Source organism: Callospermophilus lateralis, chromosome 6, assembly GCF_048772815.1.
Source record: "Callospermophilus lateralis isolate mCalLat2 chromosome 6, mCalLat2.hap1, whole genome shotgun sequence".
NCBI classification, from domain to species: domain Eukaryota; kingdom Metazoa; phylum Chordata; class Mammalia; order Rodentia; family Sciuridae; genus Callospermophilus; species Callospermophilus lateralis.
The window spans coordinates 152,435,650-152,456,654 of NC_135310.1; the positions used below are offsets into that span (position 1 = coordinate 152,435,650).

Genomic DNA, 21,005 nt, shown 5'->3' on the forward strand with positions numbered 1-21,005 from the left:
CCTGGCCTCCGGCTTCCCCATCACCGCTGGCTCCATGCCAGTTCTTTCCCACTATGACAGTGTCAGGCCCTCGACTCAAGTCCTAAGAGGATAGCTGATGCCCCCAGCCAACCCAGCAGAGGTGACAGAGGAGGGAGGGTCCCATGCCTCCCGGACCACACCAGGACTTCTGGGTTTCTCTCAAGCTCTCTTCTGCAACATGGAACCACAAGGCTGGACACCTGTCACAGCTGTGTCCACAGGTAGGGTGGAGACCCCTCTCCAATCCGCCCCCCCCCCACCAGCAGAAAGTCTCAGGTCCTTGAGAAACCACTTTAGGCCACATCCTCCCCAGACTACCCCATGCAAACTTGAGACAGGCACGGGGCAGCTCCTCGTGCCCAGAGACCCCTTCCCACTGCGCTCCCCAACAATCATTGCGGAGCTGCAGGAAACACAGATGATCTTTCCACCTTTAGTCCACTAACTGGGCTATGGCAAAACCGCAGAGAACATATTGATTATGCCATGCGAGCCCAGGAAGCTGCCAGATGTTTACCAACAAAACCTGTGAACAACAGGATTCAGACACAGGCAGGATCTGAACCAACCAGGACATCATGAGTGGATACCAACCTCTTATCTCAGAACCTCATCTCAAGGACCTCCTTCCCCCAAATGAGTAGGGAAACCAAGTCTCGGGCTACTCAGCAACACCTCCCCAACTCCCCCGGGGGAAGTCATGGGACGCTTGGTGGCAGAAGGAAGAACTACCCACAGAAGGCAAAGACTCATTTGCAATTGGCACTGTTATTTTATTAGTACGAGTATACTGAAACAATAAACTTGTACTGGTATACAGACAATTTATTTAAAACAATTTTGTTCAAATTTTGAATCAAACATTGTTTTATTATAATAATGAAATAATTTCTACCTAGAAAACCTGCAAGCACCATCAAAGAAAGGGACCATAAAATTCAATAAACAGACTCGAGTGTATCCTACAAATAGACACACCACGATTAGAAAATAGAATATGAATTCTTCCATTTTTTTAATATTTGTTTTAAAAAAGCTAGTGCAAGTACAATATTTTACACTGGAATTACAGAGAGTATGCACGCATATGGAAAAAGTTCTCCTGTCACAATAAAAGCTCTTAACTATGTATGCACTTAAAATTTTCTTTTCAGTAAGGTGCAAAACATCATTCCTTCCCTAGTTCTTCTCCATACTGGCTGGCTCTTTCTGGTCATGCCCTCGACCCAAGTTTTGGTGTCTATTTTCCCTTGGCCTGTGGGAGGCATACAATTGGAAGTTTGGTGGGTACTGATCCAATGTTTAAACATCCAATGGTACTAATCTCAGAGATGGCTCTGGGGTCAGCACCCCACTGGCTAGAAATGAGGACTCTGTCTTATCCAAAGGCCACCGCAAACACAGGACTCTATGGAAACCTTTCTGTTGACACTAATTGGGTTTACAGTTGAGCAGTGCAGAGTGGGAGGAAGAATCCTGGCCACGAGAGCAGTATTCACACACCTGGATGCACAGGTATCAAGTTTAAGATTCACTGACTCAATAATTTACTCCACTCCCGAGCCAGAGAATAACTTAGAGAGTAGGGGGTTTGGGTGAGAACCAGAGAAAAACCTATGCACCCACCCTCTCGGTGATCTTTAAAGACAACAGCTCTAAGCCAGTGTCACCTGGACCTGGTGTTCTGGAGGACACTATGTTTGTCATCTTGCTAAGAATTACTGTAAACAATTCTTCCCACGCAGGCCTTCAGATTGGCCACGGTTAAGGAGACAGGTCACCGACCATCCAAACAGCACACAGACAAACTAAAGGGAAAGAAAACGTGGGTTGGTGAAGTCTCCAATTTATCTGCAGTGGAAGACTGGAGTCCTTTCAGATAAGAAAAGTTATGGGAATCTTTAGAGACTGTTATTGTAGAGATACCACCTATTGGCCAAATGCACTTAATTTTTAATACAGCTGAACCGTCTGTAATGCAAGCCGTGGGGACATGAGAAAGGGAAGCTGTGGGTCCCTTCCACCCTGTACATGTGAATGTCAGCTGTGCAGACAGTTGCACTGAATTATCAGGGACGGGCTGGGATTCTGAATTTAAGAACTACAGCTGGGTACATTTAATATCCCCACAGCTGTCTAGCTTGATTTGGGGACAGAAATATGACTTCTGAGAAATCCCTCTACATTTGTTTTTGGCCTCTATTAAAGAAAAATCAAAATGAAACTAAAAGTAATATGAGGCATAAATATTAAAATTCATATTTTACCCTCCATTTAAGAGTGTGTGTGTGTGTGTGTGTGTGTGTGTGTGTGTGTGTGTAAGGGGAAAGAAGGCTAACTTTTTTTTTTTTTTTAAATATATATATATTTTGTCCTCAAAATGAGTCCTGTTTTATTGGTAGCTAGGATCCCTTTTAGAAACACTTCATGTTCAGGAATATATTCTTTGGGTTTATAGGAACAGGAAGTGCTGAACATGTCAAAAACATCATCTCTGAGGAAAAAGTAGTTGCAAGTGGCTTAGAAGAGTTTAGACTAAAAAGGGAGCTCTGAGAAGTACCTTCAGCCAGGAATGAACAGTATTCTCAAATAGCAGTACGCAGAGTTTCTCTCCCTCGGCCGAGGGCTATGTAACAAACACATCACAGGAAGCATAGGTGTCGTTTAAGAGCCTATGACGTAGTAATTCTTTCAGGCCACAACCATACAAATCTGATCATTTAGACATGACAAATTTCTATATACAAAAAAAAAAAAAAGTCCAAACATGTAACTTTCAAACCTTTCTCCGCCTTTTCTTCTCCGTTTTTACAAACAAGTATGAAACTCACTGTTTCAACAGATCACATCTTTCAAACACTGAATGAATCATCTCGACATTCATTTTTCTTTTGTGCAATTTTATTTAAAAACATTACCTGTACTCCTCAAAGTGAGTGCTTAAATTTTTATTTTTCTTCAGCTTCTCAAATTAGGTGTACATTAAAGGAAAAAAAAAATTCCCACAAGGTATAGTGCTACAAGAAAAGATCCTATCAGTAAGGTAACATATTTGAAGCGAGGTCATTTATGTAAAAGAAATCTCAGCTCCGGAGTAGAGGTGTGCAAGTTGTTTGGAGTTTCCTTATGAACAGAAACACAACACTGTCCTTGGAAAAGAGGAAACCAACCCATCACAATACACCATACGCGTGTGCTTTATAAAAAGTATATTCTCTGTATTTTTATTACTTGATGTGTTCTTAAATTCTCTATTTCAGAAATTCTGGGTTAAAAACACAAAATGTAGAAACAACGGCCTCCACTCCACTTTAAAAACAACCAAAAAGTGTAATTCTCTTTCATTCACTGAAGAAACTGGATTGGGCCAGGGAGACCTCCGGCCCTGTTTTCACCTGGATTTATCGAGGGTGACTAGGAAATCGGAAGTGCCAAGGGTTTCAGGAGAGACCGGGCCAGTTCGTTGAGCGGCTCGTGATTCAGGAAACAGTATCCATGACAACCAGCGCGGCTCAAGAAGCCCGGTTTTCTGTCCCCAGAGCTCTGCTTCCTCACCCATGTCTGAAATAGCATAGCGTTAGTGTCTTCAAAAGCATCTCAGATTTTTTTTTTTCTCTATGAAAGAAATAGGTTTCCTTAGTAGTCACAGATGTTAAAAGGGTATGGTCAATTGTTTCCTTAAAAAAACAAAACAAAACAAAAAAACAAAAGTGAATCCAAAGCTACGACAACAAAAAATAAATTTTGGCAACTTATTTCAGTAAGGTTTCAAACTATGTGCAAAGAGTGGATTTTTTATGATTACCAGGAGCTGCTGTTCGTCTTGAACATGCAGCATTCTATTGCAGTCTATGCAGGATCTAAGGAGTGATCACAATGCAGGAAACCCAAACGTTCCTGGAAGTTGCACAGCCCTACTCCAGAGCAGCAAAGTGCCGCTGCTGGACCTCAGTGTTCCACACACACCAGCCCCGTCCCTGAGTAAGAGGTGTGAAAGTTCCGCAGAGTCCTTTAGGGGAGAGGGAGGGGGGGACCCGACACACTCACCGAACAGAAAACACACAGGGTCACAGTTCACTGAATGGGATCAGCCACCATCACTGCCACGGGGGTGGGGGGTGGGGGGGTGGGGGGAAATCATATCATATCCCAGACCAGACCAGGTGAACCGGGGAGAACAAAAACTTGACCGACGTCAAAACCATCCCCAAAGTCCCGATGAAATGCAGTTTGTATTTCTACTCTTTTAAAGGTTTGAGGTAAGTGGTGGCCGTCTCTGTACCCCTCCCTCCCCCTCTGCCCGCCATGTGGCCCAGACAAACTGAAATGATTCCCAAGTTCAACATTCTAAAGGAACAGTCATTTTCATATATTGAGAAATTCCCTATAAAGAGAGGTTCTTGTTTGTTGGTTTCTTATTAATAGTATTATTATTATTTTTTTTTCTTTTCGCCCTGACTAATTTCTTGGTGATTGTGTTCAGTTGTAAACGTAAAAGGCCTGCTGTTATTTAGTTTAAAAAAAATGGAAAACGGGAAAGAAAGAGGAACGAAAGACGGCTGTTGGTAAATATTGCCAAGAGGACAGTACAGAGGCACGCGGCTGATCCTCATACACTGACCGGCACCGAAGAGTTTCTACCCCTGTCATTGTTAGGTTTGCTACACAGAAGCGGGTGACAGGCTGCTCCGGACTCGCCTGTCTGCAAACCAGAGGAGGCTCCTGTCTTCTGCGCGTTCTTCCTACTTGAAGAGGAGAGCGGCCACAGAGAGCAGTGACCAGATTGGCAGGTGGTCCCCTCCACAGCCACTGGCCGGCACGCTCGGATGGCATGCACGGTGCACCAAGGGCCACCACGCTTGCTGCCCACACTCAGAGCCAGGGCTCCAGGTCTCAAGGACACAGACCCCCAGGAGGGGCCTGCCTGTTGGCAGAAATGGCCATGGAAAATGGCCATGGAAACTCCAGCCTGCGTGGCTCCAGGGTGCCTCTTGGACGTGATCTGCCTCCTTCCTCCATTCCATTCACCATTTCACAGGGTGATGGGGGACTGAAGCTCTTCCCCCAGATCTCCTTGGCTGGCTCTCTGTGTGACATGGTGACAGACACGAGGGGCTCCTGCAGGCTCCCCACCCGCCCAAGCACTCAGCAGCCACTGCAGGGGGAAGGCGGGAGGGCGCCCCGTTCTGGTTCCTTCCCTCCAGCCCTTCTCTGGCCAGAATGGGGAAGATCCACCAACCACACAGCGGAAAAAAGCCAGAAGGAAATGCGCTTTAACTAGAAAGCACACAGGTCAGACTCTGTTGGCACAGAAAGTATTGCACACGCTAAGAGAGCAAGAAAATGCGATGGGAACCCAGGGGAGGACCACGGAATCGCGATGGTGCTCCTATTGCTTCGAACCAAATGTGTTTTTTCCCGTTTTAGTGTTGGTTGAGTGGATGCGGTCAGTTCCATTCGCAAAGCGGGCCCGGAAGGTGGGGTGTGTTTTTCTGAGCCCACGTGAGCTGTTGTAAATAGTGGTATGAATGAGAACAAAGTCCGTGGGGCAGCCCCGTGTTCCTCTCACCATTCAAGGTTGAAAAAAAAAGAAAACCCAAACCTAATAATTGCAAGTGCCCTGAGCAGAATATATGGAAGATTAAGCAAGTTCTCTGAACAGAAACGTTTAAGAAAAACAGCCCTAACTAAGCAGGAGGACTGCAGAGAGCCCACCCAGCTTCGCTAGCATGCTGAGAGGGTAATGAAGTTCAAGACAAGTCAAGGAAGGAGTTTATCTATTTCTAAACCTATTTAAATGTTTTTGGTACACCCCAGAAACTGGTTTATAAAAATCATTAGTCCTGCTGAGAGCTAAATGGAAATGGATACTAGACAGCTAACCTGTGGGTTGATGTTAGGATTTTTTTTTTTTTTTATTAAATTTGTGAAATGGAAGAAGTACTACTTTCACTGGAAAAAGAAAAATCTAATAAGTATTTGTTTAGCTACAGCCATCCAAGTAAGAATATTTAAAAACTTCTCCCTACTTATAAAACATTTTTTGTTGTTGTTGTTGTTGTTTTGTAAAGCACGTTAGGATGCACTTGAAACCCACAAATGATGATTCAGATCTCTGGGAATGAAAGGTTTAAACTTTATGAAATACCCTTTCTGGGTTTGTACCAAACATTAAATCTTGATTTGATTTCAAATAGAAAAAAAAGTCATTCTGAAAATAACATTAATAACAATAATAAAGTAATTTTAAAAAAAAACTTGCTCACATATATAAATGTCTTTATGGAAAACTCTCTCAATGAATCTGAAGAAAATTCTCAGAGTTGTCCTGCTAAGACCTGGCTTTTCATGACAGAGGTGGTAAAAAGACCAAAATGAATTTTGAAAGGAACATAACCTTATAAAATGGCCTAGAGTTTAGGCAGGTTAGAAAGTAATTTTGCTACATTTATTTATGCTCGTTCTGTCCCCCAAACCTTTCCCACAAAGTTATTGGATAAAAACTGCAGGAATATCACACAAATTATAAACTCAAGATGTGCAAATCGCAAGGTTCTTTAAAAGTTCATCTTAAAAACACTGGACAAAAATGAGTATTCTTTTCTCCATCCCTTCTCTCAGTTTCTCTGCCAACTCTGCATATGCCTTGAATTCCTTCTCCAACATCAAAGTGGCAAGTGACTCCTGTCAGGTAGTACTTGGTGGTCATTTATGGTCACATACTAGTTCATAATTCACATTCATCCCTTTAAACCACATTGAAACTTTCAGTATCTTGCTCGTGAGCAACTCTGCAGAGTTGAAATGCAGTTACAGTGTTGGGGGGGGGGAAGAAAAGAAAGAAAGCAACTTAGTTTTTTCCTTTTTTTTTCTCTTCCCAAAGAGTTTTAAGTGAGATACAGTACTCATTAAATGACAGACCAAGATGCTTGGTAGTAAAGTGTGAACAGCATTTTAAGTGCTTAGAGATAGTAATATTTGCTCATCTTCCAAATCTCATTCCTCGTATCCCACTGGAATCTGAAAAAAGTGGCACCCGGGTTGTCCATAGTGATGAACTATAAACAGTACTAGAGTTAAAAGACAAAAGATTTTGCAAACTCAACTGGGAGAGCGTCCTTGCTCTCGCTGGAGGGCAGTTTGCAGCCACCTCTTGGGAGCTAAGTCAATGCAATAACCTGATTGGTTGTCCTAACACTGCTCAGAAACCAGCTCCCACCCACCCCGATGGAGCGACCCGAGCAGGGGCTTCCCTGCTCATGGTGACACCCTGGTGACATCACTGCACTTGTAAAGCAGAAATGAAATCCCACGTGTGGCAGTTGCTCTTTTAAAAACAAAATATATATATTTTTATATATATCAGTGCAGTCAGGCCCCATAGGGGGAAATATATATCTATATGATTAAAAGTTGCTTTTATTGTAAAATAGGTTGGAGAGAAAAATGTTCTTTGAAACTGTCAGCTTTCTATCTGCCATCTGATGTCTCCCTAATATACCCTGAAGCTGGGTTCCTGATGATGATTTTGCACACAGGGAACCCCAGGAGGACACTGCTGGGAACCCCCATTCCCATGCTGACAGCGAGAGGCAGAGGGAGGCAGAGAAAAAGAGACGCCCACTCTCCACCGCCGCACCCGTGCACCCCCACAGGCGTGCACCTCCATAGGCACGCACCCTGCACCCTGGCAGGTCCCTTCCCGTGGAACTCTCTTGAAACGAGAGGGAATCCGTGCCCATTGGATGCCTTGGTGCCGCTGGAGAAGGCGGACGCTGGTGAAGCCACATTCGTTTCCACCCAGGATGCCTGGAGCCTGGATTGTCACTGCTCTGACCCCCCCCTCCACCCGCCTGCTCCCCGACAGACACTCTCAGACAAAGCAAATGCACCAGTCTCCCGTGACACACCTGCTGTAACTCTAATGACAAGGTTAGAACAGAAACCTAAAGTAAGAGGATAACATGTAAATACTGTGTTCTTAGCCTACAGTACAGTAATCTGGATACGGGTGGTTAGGGAGAGACATTTTCTTCCCCAATCGGCCTCTACTTGCCCAGGTTAGACCGGCCCTCGATGCAGATCTTAACCTCCTGAGGGATGAGAGAGGGCTTGGGAAGAGTCAAAGGTGGCTCCTCTTCTGGCTTCTCCAGTTTGCGGGTCTCTGGAGCTGACCACCTCCTCTTCCTCGTGGCCATGGGCTTGCTGGGTTCTATTTTGGTGAGGAAGGGTGCTGCAGGCAATCCTATTTTTTCTGGAAACTTCAGTTCACCATTCTCAGAGAGCATCTGGGCACTTCCCTGATTGATTCCATTCTCCTGCTCGGCATACCTGTGTCTACTGCCCGCCAGGCTGTCCGCCTTTGAGTGCTTCAGCAGGACGCTGGCAGGATCCACGGGCTGGCCCTTTTTAACAGAGCCGTTCTTCAGGTTCTTGAGGGTCAGCGAGATGCAGACATCCCCAACAGAGAGTTTGGAACACGGCAAATCAAAGAGCTGGCTGGTTCTCTCTGGGCAGCAGGATGACCAGCCCTGTCCAAACACAAAAAAAGGGTACTCTACCAAAACCTCAACGCTGACCTGCAGAGACAGGGGGAGAGAGAGAGAGGGGAGAGGAAGGGACTCATGAGAATGATTTGCCGTTTTGGTTAACACATGTGCACTCACAGGCTGAATGGAAAAGGAAAAAAGAGACTTAGTTTATAAACTACCTTCTCCCCAGAAACACACCACAAATGAGCCTCCTGACCTTCCTTTCAACCCATAAAGATGCTAACTTACCCCGTATAGATGCTAGGCAGAAGCCAGTGAGAGACATGTCCAGTGTAAAAAGTCCATTTGGCATTCGAAATGTTTTACTATTGGCTCTCCTCAGACAAGGCATTGACCCCCGTGACAGAAAACACCCTATGTGCGCCCCGAGATGAGCTGGGCTCTGTGGGTAACTCAGGAGCGCAAGCTATAGGGTCTTGAACATTACTAGCTCACTGGACACAGGTTACCAACATGTGCAACAGGGCCAAATACAGATTGAGCGACTGCAGGCTCTGTGAAGAAGGAAAGCACCGTGTTTATCACCGTACCCCAGCCCCTTGAAGGGGACTTTGCATGTGGCTGGAACAAAACAAATATTTACTGGGTAAATGTGTGCTCTAGAAATTTTAGAATTGTCAGTAAGGGCTTGAATGACTAGGGAAGGGTTTCCCAGGATCCGAAGGTTGGTCAGGGTTTGGAAGGACACCCAAGGGCACAGTCCATCCTTCAGTTCACGCCCTAGGCACCGAGACCAGACCAGTCTGTGTTGGTTTGAAAAGCAAATAGCAGAAGCCCAGTATCCCATCCACAGCTGCCCCTTCTTTGTGTCAGCCACCATGCTAAGGAGACCGCAGGAAGACAGTTACAGTCCCAAAGGAGATCACAATCAAGTGGGCCCAAGAAACACATGATCAATAACTGCCAATCAGCGTGGTGGGGTGACAGAGCTGTGTGGAGTCACTGAAAGAAGAAAGACACACACCAGTCTAGAAGTGGCGCCTAAGGAAGTTTCACTGGATGAGAAGATGCTGGGCTGAGGCTTACAAAATAGTGAGGGTAGAGACATGGCAGTGAAGAAGAGAGACCCCAGAGTAGGGCTCTGTGTACAAAGGACAGAAGGGGTGTGCAGGGGACAGTGAACCGGCCACAGTCTCACTGTTGTCACTACGTTAGAATGAGACGCACTTCAAATTTTTAACAATTTAATTCTCTTGGGCATTTTATGTTTTCTTATTTTCAAAAGAAGATAAAATTAAATAGTTTAAAAAGCAAATTTTCAATGGTCCTTATAGATGGAGAAGACTAGATGGTTTGAATCGACCCTTCTGCTAAAGACAAAGTTTGAAAAAATAATTGCACACACACACAACAACCACCACCACCACCACACACACAAAAAAAAGCCATTTTTTTTTTTTTACAAAAAATATGGCATTGGACAGAAAATGAGAGTAAACAATTACAGAGTCAGCTCAAGAAATGCTAACAGCCCAGAACCCTGTTTGGGGGCCTGTTTTATACAGTGCAAGACAGAGCAGTTGTGAAAGCAAGTGGGCTTCTGATAATCTCAAAAGCAAGAGTGGCAAGTAAAGGACTTCAGGGTACCTCAAGGGAGAGGGCTCTTGGTGAACCCTACTACTGGGTGGTGGCCATAGAGCATCACAGCTTGGAAGGAATGATGACCCAGAAGCAGACAGGCCTTTCAAGTCCTAAAGCTCAGATCTGATCTGAATCATATCAGTCCCTAAAATTAGATTTATTAAGGTCTTAGATTATTTCTGCAAGTGATTTGACAAATTTTGTAAAAAGTAGGGGATGGGGGGACAGCAAGATCAGATAATATGAAAACCAATAAGGAGAGCAGACAATAAAAAAATCAGACTCATAGGAGCTTCTGAAATAGAGTCATCAGATATAGACTTTAAAAATGACTATGCTTACAATATTTAAGATTAAAGGTGAGCTTGATGGTGGAGAATTAGAATCTATTTTTATAAGATCCATGGAAATTCTAGAATTCAAACAATAACCCCTCTCCTTAAGAATACATTTTAAAATGAAATAGTCACCTGAAGAGAAGATTAGTGAACTGGATTCTAGTAAGAGCTTTAGAAGAAACTATAGAGAATAAAACGGCTGGGGTTGTGGCTCAGAGGGGTAGAGTGCTCACCTAGCACATGCAAGGCCTTGGGTTTGATCCTCAGCACCACATAAATAAATAAATTAAATAAAGGCATTGTGTCCAACTAAAAAATAAATAAAAAAAAAACACCTAGAATAAAACACAGAGACAAAAAGATGGTTAATACTGAAAAGAGAGATTCGAGAAGGTCTAATAACAACTTGAATCCTAGGAGTAGGGGAGAGAAAGAATGGGACAGATGTAATACCTGAGATGATGATTAAGAATTTCCAGAAGCAAATTAGAAACTACAGGTCATGGATTCAAGAAGGATTGACCTCAAAGAAAGAAAAATAAAGAGAGATCCTCACCTAGGTAAGCTGTCATTAAACTAAAGACACATCATCTCCAAAGTCTTCAGAACAAAATAATCGTTACCTCCAAATGAGTGACAATTAAACTCAGTTTATATCTCAACAAAAATAATGTTATCCAGAAGACTACAAAATACCTTTAAAGTACTAAAGAAAAAATTGTCAATTAGAAATTCTACAAGGAGGGAACAAATCCTTCAAAAATTGAAGCAATATAAATACACTTTTTTTTTTTTTTTGGCAAACTAAATTCACTGCCATGAGTCTATACTACAGAAGATACTAAAGAAGACTCTTAGGTAGGAAAAAACCCTGAATCTGGATAAAAGTTTGTAGATTTGGGGAAGACTGAAGAACAATGTAAATGATAGGTGTGTGGGTAAATCAAAATGAATACAAACTTTCTATTGAATTTTATGTACATGCATATACACTGAAACAAATAATTAAAATTTAAAAAACCCTCTTAAAAGTAGTCAATTTCCATATAATGTATATGGACTGTGGCTTTAGAAAAGTAGAACTTAATCTTCTTCATCTTCCTTGATAACTCAGTCAAAGGTAGTTATAGATACATACACTATTTTGGTTTTTTTTTTTTTTCTTTTGTGTGTGTGTGGGGCTCTAGGATGGAACCCCGGACCTTGTGCAAGCTAAGCACAGGCTCTACCACTGAGTTACATCCTCCCAGATAAACTCTTTGACTGACAGGCTATTAGGTCTACAACTGTGTTTCTAGAAGAGACAACTGTGGTGAATTTCCATGGAAGTCCTTCTACTATTAACAGAAGCCCATACACATGTGCATGTTATTTGGGGGAAAATGCATTATTCTGGGCTCTTTTAATCTTGTAAAGATAGATTCTTTCTAATGCCTATTCTTTGCCAAACACTCAGGGGACCAACTTTTTAAAAAAGTATTTTATTTAATGCTCATAAGTTATTAGTGAAGAGATACTGTTATTCCAATTTTATTAATAGTTTCAGAGACATTAAATAACTTGCCTAATGTCATAGCTATTAGGTGATAAGATGGGATGTAATCCCAGTCCTTTGGCCCCCAAACCAACCTTCTTTTTCCTATGCCTCCTGACTTCTATACCCTGCAAACAAAGACATTTCAGAATACCAAAGGGATGACTTAACATTCTCATTACCCCCAACAGCAGTGAATCTGACTTGAAACAAATAGGATTCAATGGTGTGATCTCACAGGCTTATTTCATGGTACCTAAAATTGTGATATGGTGTCTCATAGCTACAATTCAAGTCATCCTATGTGTGTGTCTGACAAGGCTGATGTTCAGTTTCAAAACCACATTCATATTGCACATGTACACAAACTGGTTGATTAGCTCTTATCCAAAATGTCTGGTGGTCCCAAAATTTCAATTATCACATTACAGATACTCATCCTGCATTTGCATATGTACATGTGAAACACAGTTACCAGTTACAGTGTCAAAACTTTCCACTGAGTTCAAAGTGGGAAGATCATGCTGGAGGGGACTCCAAATATCCTCTCCCTAACTTCTTAGAGCCACTAATAACATAAGATGTGTAGAAGGAACAAAATCCTATTTCAAATGGGGATTATTTAGCTGCATTTCCAAAACAAAGTTCTCAGGTATCAATGTCTCCTAAGAATCTACCAGACTTACCGTCTGCTCACTTCTACCTAATGTCAGTTGGAGGCAATGTGATATTTTGATGCCAGAGGTCCTATTTCTAAACACGGATGCCTCTTTTTGGCCCTGTACCTCTCACTCTTGCTTCCTGGTTCTTGGACACACTGCCTCTTTGCTGGCAGACAACCTGACACCTACTGATGGGCAGGTCCTGGTGTGTGCACCGGCTCATATATGCTTCTTGGAGCAGCCAGTGCTCATTTTCTAACAATAGCATCTACTGTAGACACACAGATAAATCTATGTGTTTCACTTGTTACCAAAATATCTATAGACTTAGAGGAAATGTCTCCAGGGCCTTTACAACAGGCTCCATAATTGACTGGTTTAAAAGCTACGATATCGATGTGTATGTTTACCATGAAAGATATTATAATGTTTTGGAGCATTTTAGAAGTCTTTCTTATTCCCTCCTCATCAAAACTCCAAAGACAGGCCTTAAAATTAAACTCTGCAGTGTGGTCCACAACTAGAACGGCCTACTGAAAAATTCATGAAGGAAACATAATAGGCGGGGGAGGGAGCAATATTTGAAATGAATTCTAAAAGGAGTCGATATTAATGGAATTTATTTTAACCTTTATCACGTTGAGCTCATCTCTGGTCCCTTCTGCTTAAATTCTGGCTTTGCCTCCTGTGTTATCCTGGGAAAGATGTCAGAGGTTATCAGCAGATGAGTTCAGTGGGGTGGGTGCACATCAAGAGCAGAGCAGGATTATTCCAATGACTTGATCATTGAAGGCAGTTTGATTGGATGGCTCAGGAAAACACTGTTTTTCTCCTAGCTAGTCTGAACTATCTAAATAATGTGACTTTTTTTTGTCTGAATCTTTGTGAATTTTAAAAATTATTCCCCCCATCGTTGGTGAAAGTTTTAAAAAATCTGGTGGCACCTATCTCAAATAAGTACTCACAACAAATCTTATTTTGTAATTAGTTTGTCATATAGACATAAGTTTTTTTTTGTTTGTTTGTTTTTGGTACTGGGGATTCAACTCAGGAGCACTCAACCACTGAGGCACACCCCCAGCCCTATTTTGTATTTTATTTAGAGATGGGGTCTCACCGAGTTGCTTGGCACCTTGCTAAATTGCCTCAGCCTCCAGAGCCACTGGGATTACAGGTGTGCGCCACTGTGCCTGGCTAGACATAAGCATCCTTAAAGCTTAATTGGCAGTCTGCTTTCAATGCCAGGGTATCGGGTGGGGTGGGGATCATTAACAATTAATGAAGAAATCCCACTACTATTTAGGACACAATTTCTTACCTTCCATGAGGAGACAGAACTATACATGCAAAACAAGTAACTTCATAAGGCTGGGGATGTCGCGCAGTGGCAGAGCATTTGCCTCACATGTGTGAGGCTCTGGGTTCAATCCCCAGGACTGCAAAATATCCAGCAACTTCACAAGGGTGTACTTGGGTATTGGCTGTCATCTCATGAGGTCCACTTGGATGTCTACCCAGCAGTTCTAACTTGACCTGAGGAAGCAGACCTCCCAACATGCCCTGGAGGGTTCTTCCCCATCTCCACTAATTTTTCAAATTGTTCAGTATCTTCTGCTCCATCATACCACATGCATCCAAATCATTGGCCAATCCTATCGGTTTCTCTTCCAAATACACCATTTGTCATGACCTACCACCACTCTCCTGCTCAGGCCTGCATAGTACTTGGTAAAAAAATCTCCAGAATAAGCCCGTCCTCACATGTTGTAGTAAACTGGTCTCTCCTTGCTGGTCCTTCAACTGCCAAGAAACATGCACCTTCAAGTCCATGCCCTCTTCTGGGGATCCTTTCTGCCCCCTAAGTCATTGCCTACCCCACTTCTTCCCAGATAGAGCTCCTTCCCTGGCCGCCCACATCATGGAACAACCTTCCCTCCAACTTTAGTTTCCTTATATTTTTCATGATACTTTATTTTTTCACTAGAACTTTCGATGCCTCGTGTTTGTACTTACTCACATGTCTGTTTCTCTCTTCCCCTAGATGCAGTGTTCTATCCCCAGAATCAGGATACCATTCAAGTTTGCCTTCTGGATAGAAAATCACTGCAATGGCACAACTGGCCAGCAGAGGTCAATGTTGAGTCAACCAAGAGGCTCTGCCCCCCCCCCACCCTTTTTTTTCTTCCCCTTTTTAAAAAACCAGCCAACACCCCAGCCTTAAGACCCTCCCTAAGGAAAGAGCTAGTGCCCTCCAGAGGAACGGGAAGGGCTGGCTTATCTCCACCAGATGCTGCTGCACTCCTGATTTCACAAAATCAAACTCCAGTTACTTCCTGTCCACTCCAGCTCCTTCAGCTGATCATCATTAGTTCATTTTATGTTCTCATCAGGGTGCCAAACATCTTCCAGGATGGTCTCTGATTAAACGCCAAGGAAAATGAATCAATGGGCGCAGGACCATGAACAACCAGAGCCAATTAGGGGACCCCTGGCAGTCGCCACAGACCATCTTTTCATTCCATAAATACATCCAAACACTTAAAGTAAGATCAAACGTGAGCAGGTAGAGCCTTTGTCCTTTGTCAGCTTGAAACTCCCCCCGCCTTTCATCTCTGGACACCTTGTGGTTACCACCTCTCATTTTTAGGGGCAGATCTCCTGCCATCCAGCTCTGCCCTTTCCCACCCTCCTGGCCCTGTTGGGACCCCCATCATTCCTCTGATGAGACACCTGCCCCCCTCCTCCCCTCATCTGCTCCACTAAAACGACCACCTCTAGACAGAGAGGCAACACAGCCTCACTTCTGGGCTGACAATGATATATTCGACACCTTCCTACCCTGGCTAATGACCGGCTTTTAAGATTGTTTTTAGCTCTTCTATGTGAAACCTCAATATAATTCCCTTAACTACTTAGTCAATTACTGCATCTGAGCACTATATGCGTATGCACATATTTACGCTGTTTGGGTGTATATTTTACTTAGATTGGTGCTCTATCTATATACACATATGTACATTTCACCAAAAACAGGATCAAGAAAAACAAAACGTCTGTTGTTTAGATGAGTCTCCTCTTCCTTTGCAAGAATCCCTGTTTTCACAATCGAGAAGGGCATCTGCTTTAAAAAACATTTTTTTTTTTTTTTTTTGCATGACACCATCCCAAACATACAAACTCTGCCTGGAGCTGGGAACAATGCAATCTCTCAGATGCTGGGTTTTTAAAGAATATGTTTTGCTTTTTTTGTGAAATTACTAGATTGGAAATCCTTAACTTTGTCTGCAAGTGAGATTCTGGATCCTGTGTTACCTGTACAGAGAAGCCAACGTGCTTTTTTCTTGAACAGTTTGCTCGACTCTGTTCTCAACGTGAGGGAAACAGAAAAACCTCTTAGCGATGACTAGAGGGGAAAGCAAGGGACCATTTACTTCAATGTTTAAAAATCATTAATAAAATAGTCAAAACTCTTCAGTTCAGTGTAAGAATATCTGTGAGTATTCTATTTAAAACATTCCATCATGTTAACGCCGAGCCTGACTCAGCCTTCCATGGAGCACTGCAGGGTAGCTCAGGAAGCCCGCCCCACCCCCCAGGCACAGAGATGCCTCCAAACACAAATTCCCAACGTCAAGCTGGCGTCTTCTCACACAGTTGCCTGGCTTGCAGAACTTTCCAGTGGGAAGATCCCAATAAGAGGCTCAGTTCAGGGCTGGCCAGGAAGGACAATATCTAGCCAGCAACCACGTCAGCTCTGGCACAGTGGCATGAGGCTCTGCGTGGATTGCACATTCCTCCCTGCAAACACTCGTCTCTTAGGGTCTTAAACTGTGTGCCTTAAAGAATGGCGACAAAATACTCAGCCAAAAACAGATGCACACTCTCTAAGCCACAAAAGGACAAAGAACCAGAAATGCATAATGCTAAGTGCAAGAAGCCAGTCCCAAAACACTGCATCTCAAAACGCTGCAGCCCTATGACACTCCAGAAAAAAGGTAAAAAGATTGGTGGCTGCCAGGGGTTTGAGGTAAAGAGTCAGAAAGGGGGAAAACACAGCTTCGAGGGTTTTTAGGTTGGTGACACTACTCCGAATGATATCGTAACGCTGGCTACAAAAATCACAGAATGCTCAACAGACACACCCTAGTGGAAACCGTGGGATTCAGTTAATGATAATCAATACTGGTTCATCAATCGTAACAGACGTGCAGGATTTTAATAATAGAAGACACTGCATCGGGGGAACTCTACTTTCTGTGCAATGTTTCATACACCTAAAGCAGCTTAAAACAATGAAGTCTTAATTTTTTTAGAAAGCTATAAACCATAACGGTCTGTGGCCACATGCCTCAATAATACATAAAAGATCACCCATCTGGGGGCACTTATGTTACACAAAGATTAAAGAAGAGCATTTTTCTTCTTCCTTTTTCTTTTTCTGAGTTGGAATCTTGCTACATTGATTGCCTGGGCTGGCCTCAAACCCTTGGGCTCAAGGGATCCTCCTGCCTCAGCCTCCAGAGTAGCTGGGACTATAGGTGCATGCTGATATGCCTAACGTGTGTTTGTGTGTGTGTGTGTGTGTGTGTGTGTGAGTGAGAGAGAGAGAGAGAGAGAGAGAGAGAGAGAGAGAGAGAGAGATTGATTCTCTTTATAATATTAGAACTGATAGGACTTTTATGACCTTTTATGACTAAGATTGGGGCACACGCCCAGCATTCAGGGCAGTGACCAAATATCTATTTTTTGATGTATTAGGATTTGTTTCCGCCAAGCCCTGCATGGTAAATGTTGGCAAGGAGGTTGCCTTGGCTGCTGAGAGACGACTCTCTGGGCTTATTTGCTGCTCGCATGAGTGCCTGGCTATTTTTAGGCTGCAGCTAATCCATTCAGTGCATAACGCTGCCACCATGACTCAGAGCCCCAGCAGTCAAACTAAAAAATAGTGGAATGAAAGCAAAGCCACCGGTCGACGTGGGGTAAGCACATCATTAAAACACACTGCAGGAGCGGGCACACACGCCCACACCAGGACAGGCAGGGCAAGAAAATGGCACTGAATATTAAGCAGCCACCAAGGAGGCAAGGGAGCAGTCACCTCGGCAGGATCCAGGAAGTGAGAGACAGCTCTAATGACACATGCAGCTCGGCGTTTAGGAAATCATCGGCCAAAGAGAAGTGTCAGCCCAGAGTGCTTTACAAATCAATTTTACTACAACTCCGTGGAGCAAATCCCCGGTACTCTTCAGAAGAGCAGAACCCAGGGAGCATGAGATAGAGCGGGCAGGGTGTTCGTAAGATGGAACTGTTTGCTGGCTGGGGCTGTCCTGGGCAGGGGCTCTCCCAGTGGGCACAAGGCTAACAATCTCTGCAAAAGTGGAACTGGCAAGCCCCTTATATCTGCGCGGTGCTCTTTCGGATCCATCCCTGACGTCCAAATCATGCTCAGGAAAGCACATCCCATATGCTCAAACAGGATGGCAGGCAGTCCTTCAGCAGGCCTGGCAGAAATGGGAATTCCAGGTCACCTTGGTCATGCATGGGAGGCACCATGAGGATTCAGGCAGGGTAAAGTACCTTAAGGTATTTGCTGGCAAAGTTCAGACATCTTACTAGGCTTTCAGAGATTGTCTCTCCTTCCATGACCTCTATTCAGAGCACAAGGTCTTATATTTATTTCTCAAAAACTCTCTATTCAGGGCCAACAGCCCCTGAGTTGAAGCAGGAAAGGGAAACTCATGTTGCAGTGAGTCCCAGTGGAGACAGTTCTGCATATTTTCTCAGCAGCTAACTTGCTTCCTACCTAAGAACATGTTGTAGTGCCCCCATTGATGCTACAGCCTGGGAGTCCCCTCTGGGACTTGCCACAGACAGGTCCTCACTTTTGGAGAATACTGAGCAGGTTACATTTGGGAGTGAGGCCCAAGGGAAGCAGTCTGTTGTCCCATGGGGCTCTCAAGCATAACCAAGGGATGGCAGGTGGAACAACTCTGCCCCACCTGTGGTGGCATGTGTCACCTGTCCCCCAGCTGATGGAGGCTCACTGGGTATACACAGTGACAAAGAACACCCGAAGCTCCTTTACTTCTTCCACAGCATCAGGCCAGAGGGACTGTAAACACAAAGGTGCCTCGTCTGTGCATGGCAGTAGTGTGCTAGGCACAGAGAAGTCACAGGCACCAGCGACAGGTATGCGAAAACATGGTTCTCCTTTGCTGCCTTGTTAGAGCATCAGCCAGAGATGATGCTAGAGACATCTTTCCACAGGAACAATTAGGAATTCAGTTCCTTAAAAGTAATAGCCAAGCCGGGCGCAGTGGCACCTGCCTATAATCCCAGAGGCTCGAGAGGCTGAGGCAGGAGGATCGTGAGTTCAAAGCCAGCCTCAGCAATTTGGAGAGGCCCTAAGTAACTCAGGGAGACACTGTCTCCAAATAAAATATAAAAGAGGTCTGGGGATATGGCTCAGGGGTTAAGCACCCCCTGGGTTCAATCCCCAGTACAAAAAAAAAAAATTAATAGCCACTCGTCATGTGCCACTAGTCCTGGCCCCAAGAGCAGTTGCTGCTGGGAGAGGTGAAGCAGCAGGGTACACACAAACCCCAGGTCTCGCTCCTGGTGCTCTGCCTGCCTCGCCACACCACATGTTGTCTCTGGGGAGGATCCTGGTTTTCAGAGCTGGACATCCTTTCGACTTTCCATTAATGCTTGTGGCTTGGATCACAAAGCCACGCATCCTGTAGAAAACAACGTCTTCTTCCACAGCTTCCTGACATTCATGATTCTGCTACCTAAGTTCAACAATGTGTACATCTACATTTCCCTGGGGGTGCGTGAGCCATGTTGAGAAGACCTGGACATCCCTCAGGCTAGGGAGAAAAGCCCTTGGGGAGATGCAGCCTGTAGCCCTGGGAACCTCCAGGACATGGGACATCAGTTCCCTGTCCCTTCCTTTCTCGCCTTTCCGGTCTCTTACTCTGAAGCTGAACCTGCTCCTCAGGGCAAACACAGCTGGTGGAGTGTTTGAGCTCCGATGACGTCAGCCCGTCTCTGATAGGCTGCTGGAGAAGATGACACATGGCTGGGCTGGCAGTGCCTGGGCCTTGCACTTTTTTTCTAAGGCATGAAGCCAAGCCTCCTCTTTAGCAGACCACAGTTCTCTTGCCTTGATTTCCAGAATCCCTCTCTATCATGTAGCACAGCAGCACGGGGGCTGCCCTGCAGACTGTGGATGATCCCCGACAAGCCTACCTGCTGATTTGCACCTTGGCTGTCAGCAAAGAGACTCAGTGATCAGGTCATGGGAAAGAAAAGAAAGCAGAGCTTCGACTTTATATGGAAGGTAGTTTTGTTTTGTTGTGTTTTTTAAATCATAGAAGCATTAATTTTGCAAAGTTCTGAGCAGCAACTACAGATGGTTAGTGAGTTCTGAATAATTATGCCATTTTAAAACAATCTTGATATTTGGCTTTTCTTTCTTTTTTTTTAATCAGAACTTTTGAGAAATCTTTCTTGGGCTTCACCAAAGACTGCCAACCTACAGTGACATCTCAGCATAAAAAAGTATCTCAGGGCCCCTGGTCATTCATGAGCAGTTCTGAAAACATTTCGGGAAATGATCTTTATTTGATCTTTTAAAGGTGCTCTAAGCAATTCTAAGCAATTAGTTGGGATATTCAAAGAAAATTAAAAAAAAAAAAATCAATCTATCAGTTATTCCGTGGCCACTTTCATCTCACACCTGGAGTGGGCTCTGCCACATTTGAGTGTTTTTAAGTCCTTAGAGAACATATCCAGAGAGGGTGGGCCCCACAGCCAGCGAAGCACCCAGCTGAGGACAAGCCTGTGAACTTGGGCTTGAACCTGCTGCTCATATAAACAGTAGGCTATAGAACAAATGCACCCTGGAAAGGGCAGAGTGAAGGAGCCCTTGGAAATTCAGAGTTAATCACACCCCCAGTGTTTGACATGCCTTGGTTTAGGCTACACCTGACTTTACCACAAGCCCAGGAGGGCACCGGGGACAGTCCTGACTTCTCAGACTATATTAACGAACCCTTTCACTTTCTGATGCTTTGACATCTTAGGGTCTTGCTGGCCTGGGAGGATCCATCTCTCCTAGGATTAGCTAATTCCTAGAGATGGAAAACAACTCACCTGAGAGCGCACCTTTCTTACGCATACCAATCAATGCAAAGCCCACACTCCTATCTGCCTTCAATAGTCACCACAAGGCTGGCTCCCAGATAACCAGGACAGATCCTATGCCAGAATCCACCAAAATCATGACACCAACCCACCCTAAGCCTGTTCACCC

At 44.2% G+C, this 21,005-nt stretch overlaps 1 protein-coding gene across 5 annotated transcripts in view; it reads right to left on the minus strand.

The window, feature by feature from the left end:
• Positions 1-787: 787 nt before the first annotated feature.
• Atxn1 (ataxin 1) overlaps positions 788-21,005 on the minus strand; it is a 384,962-nt gene continuing 364,744 nt past the window's right edge. For all 5 annotated transcript variants that reach the window (XM_076859235.1, XM_076859233.1, XM_076859231.1 and 2 more), the window contains one exon: positions 788-8,600. In XM_076859235.1, coding sequence (XP_076715350.1) covers positions 8,070-8,600 — 531 coding nt within the window. In that variant the 3' untranslated portion in view covers positions 788-8,069. The remainder of the gene's footprint in view (positions 8,601-21,005) is intronic.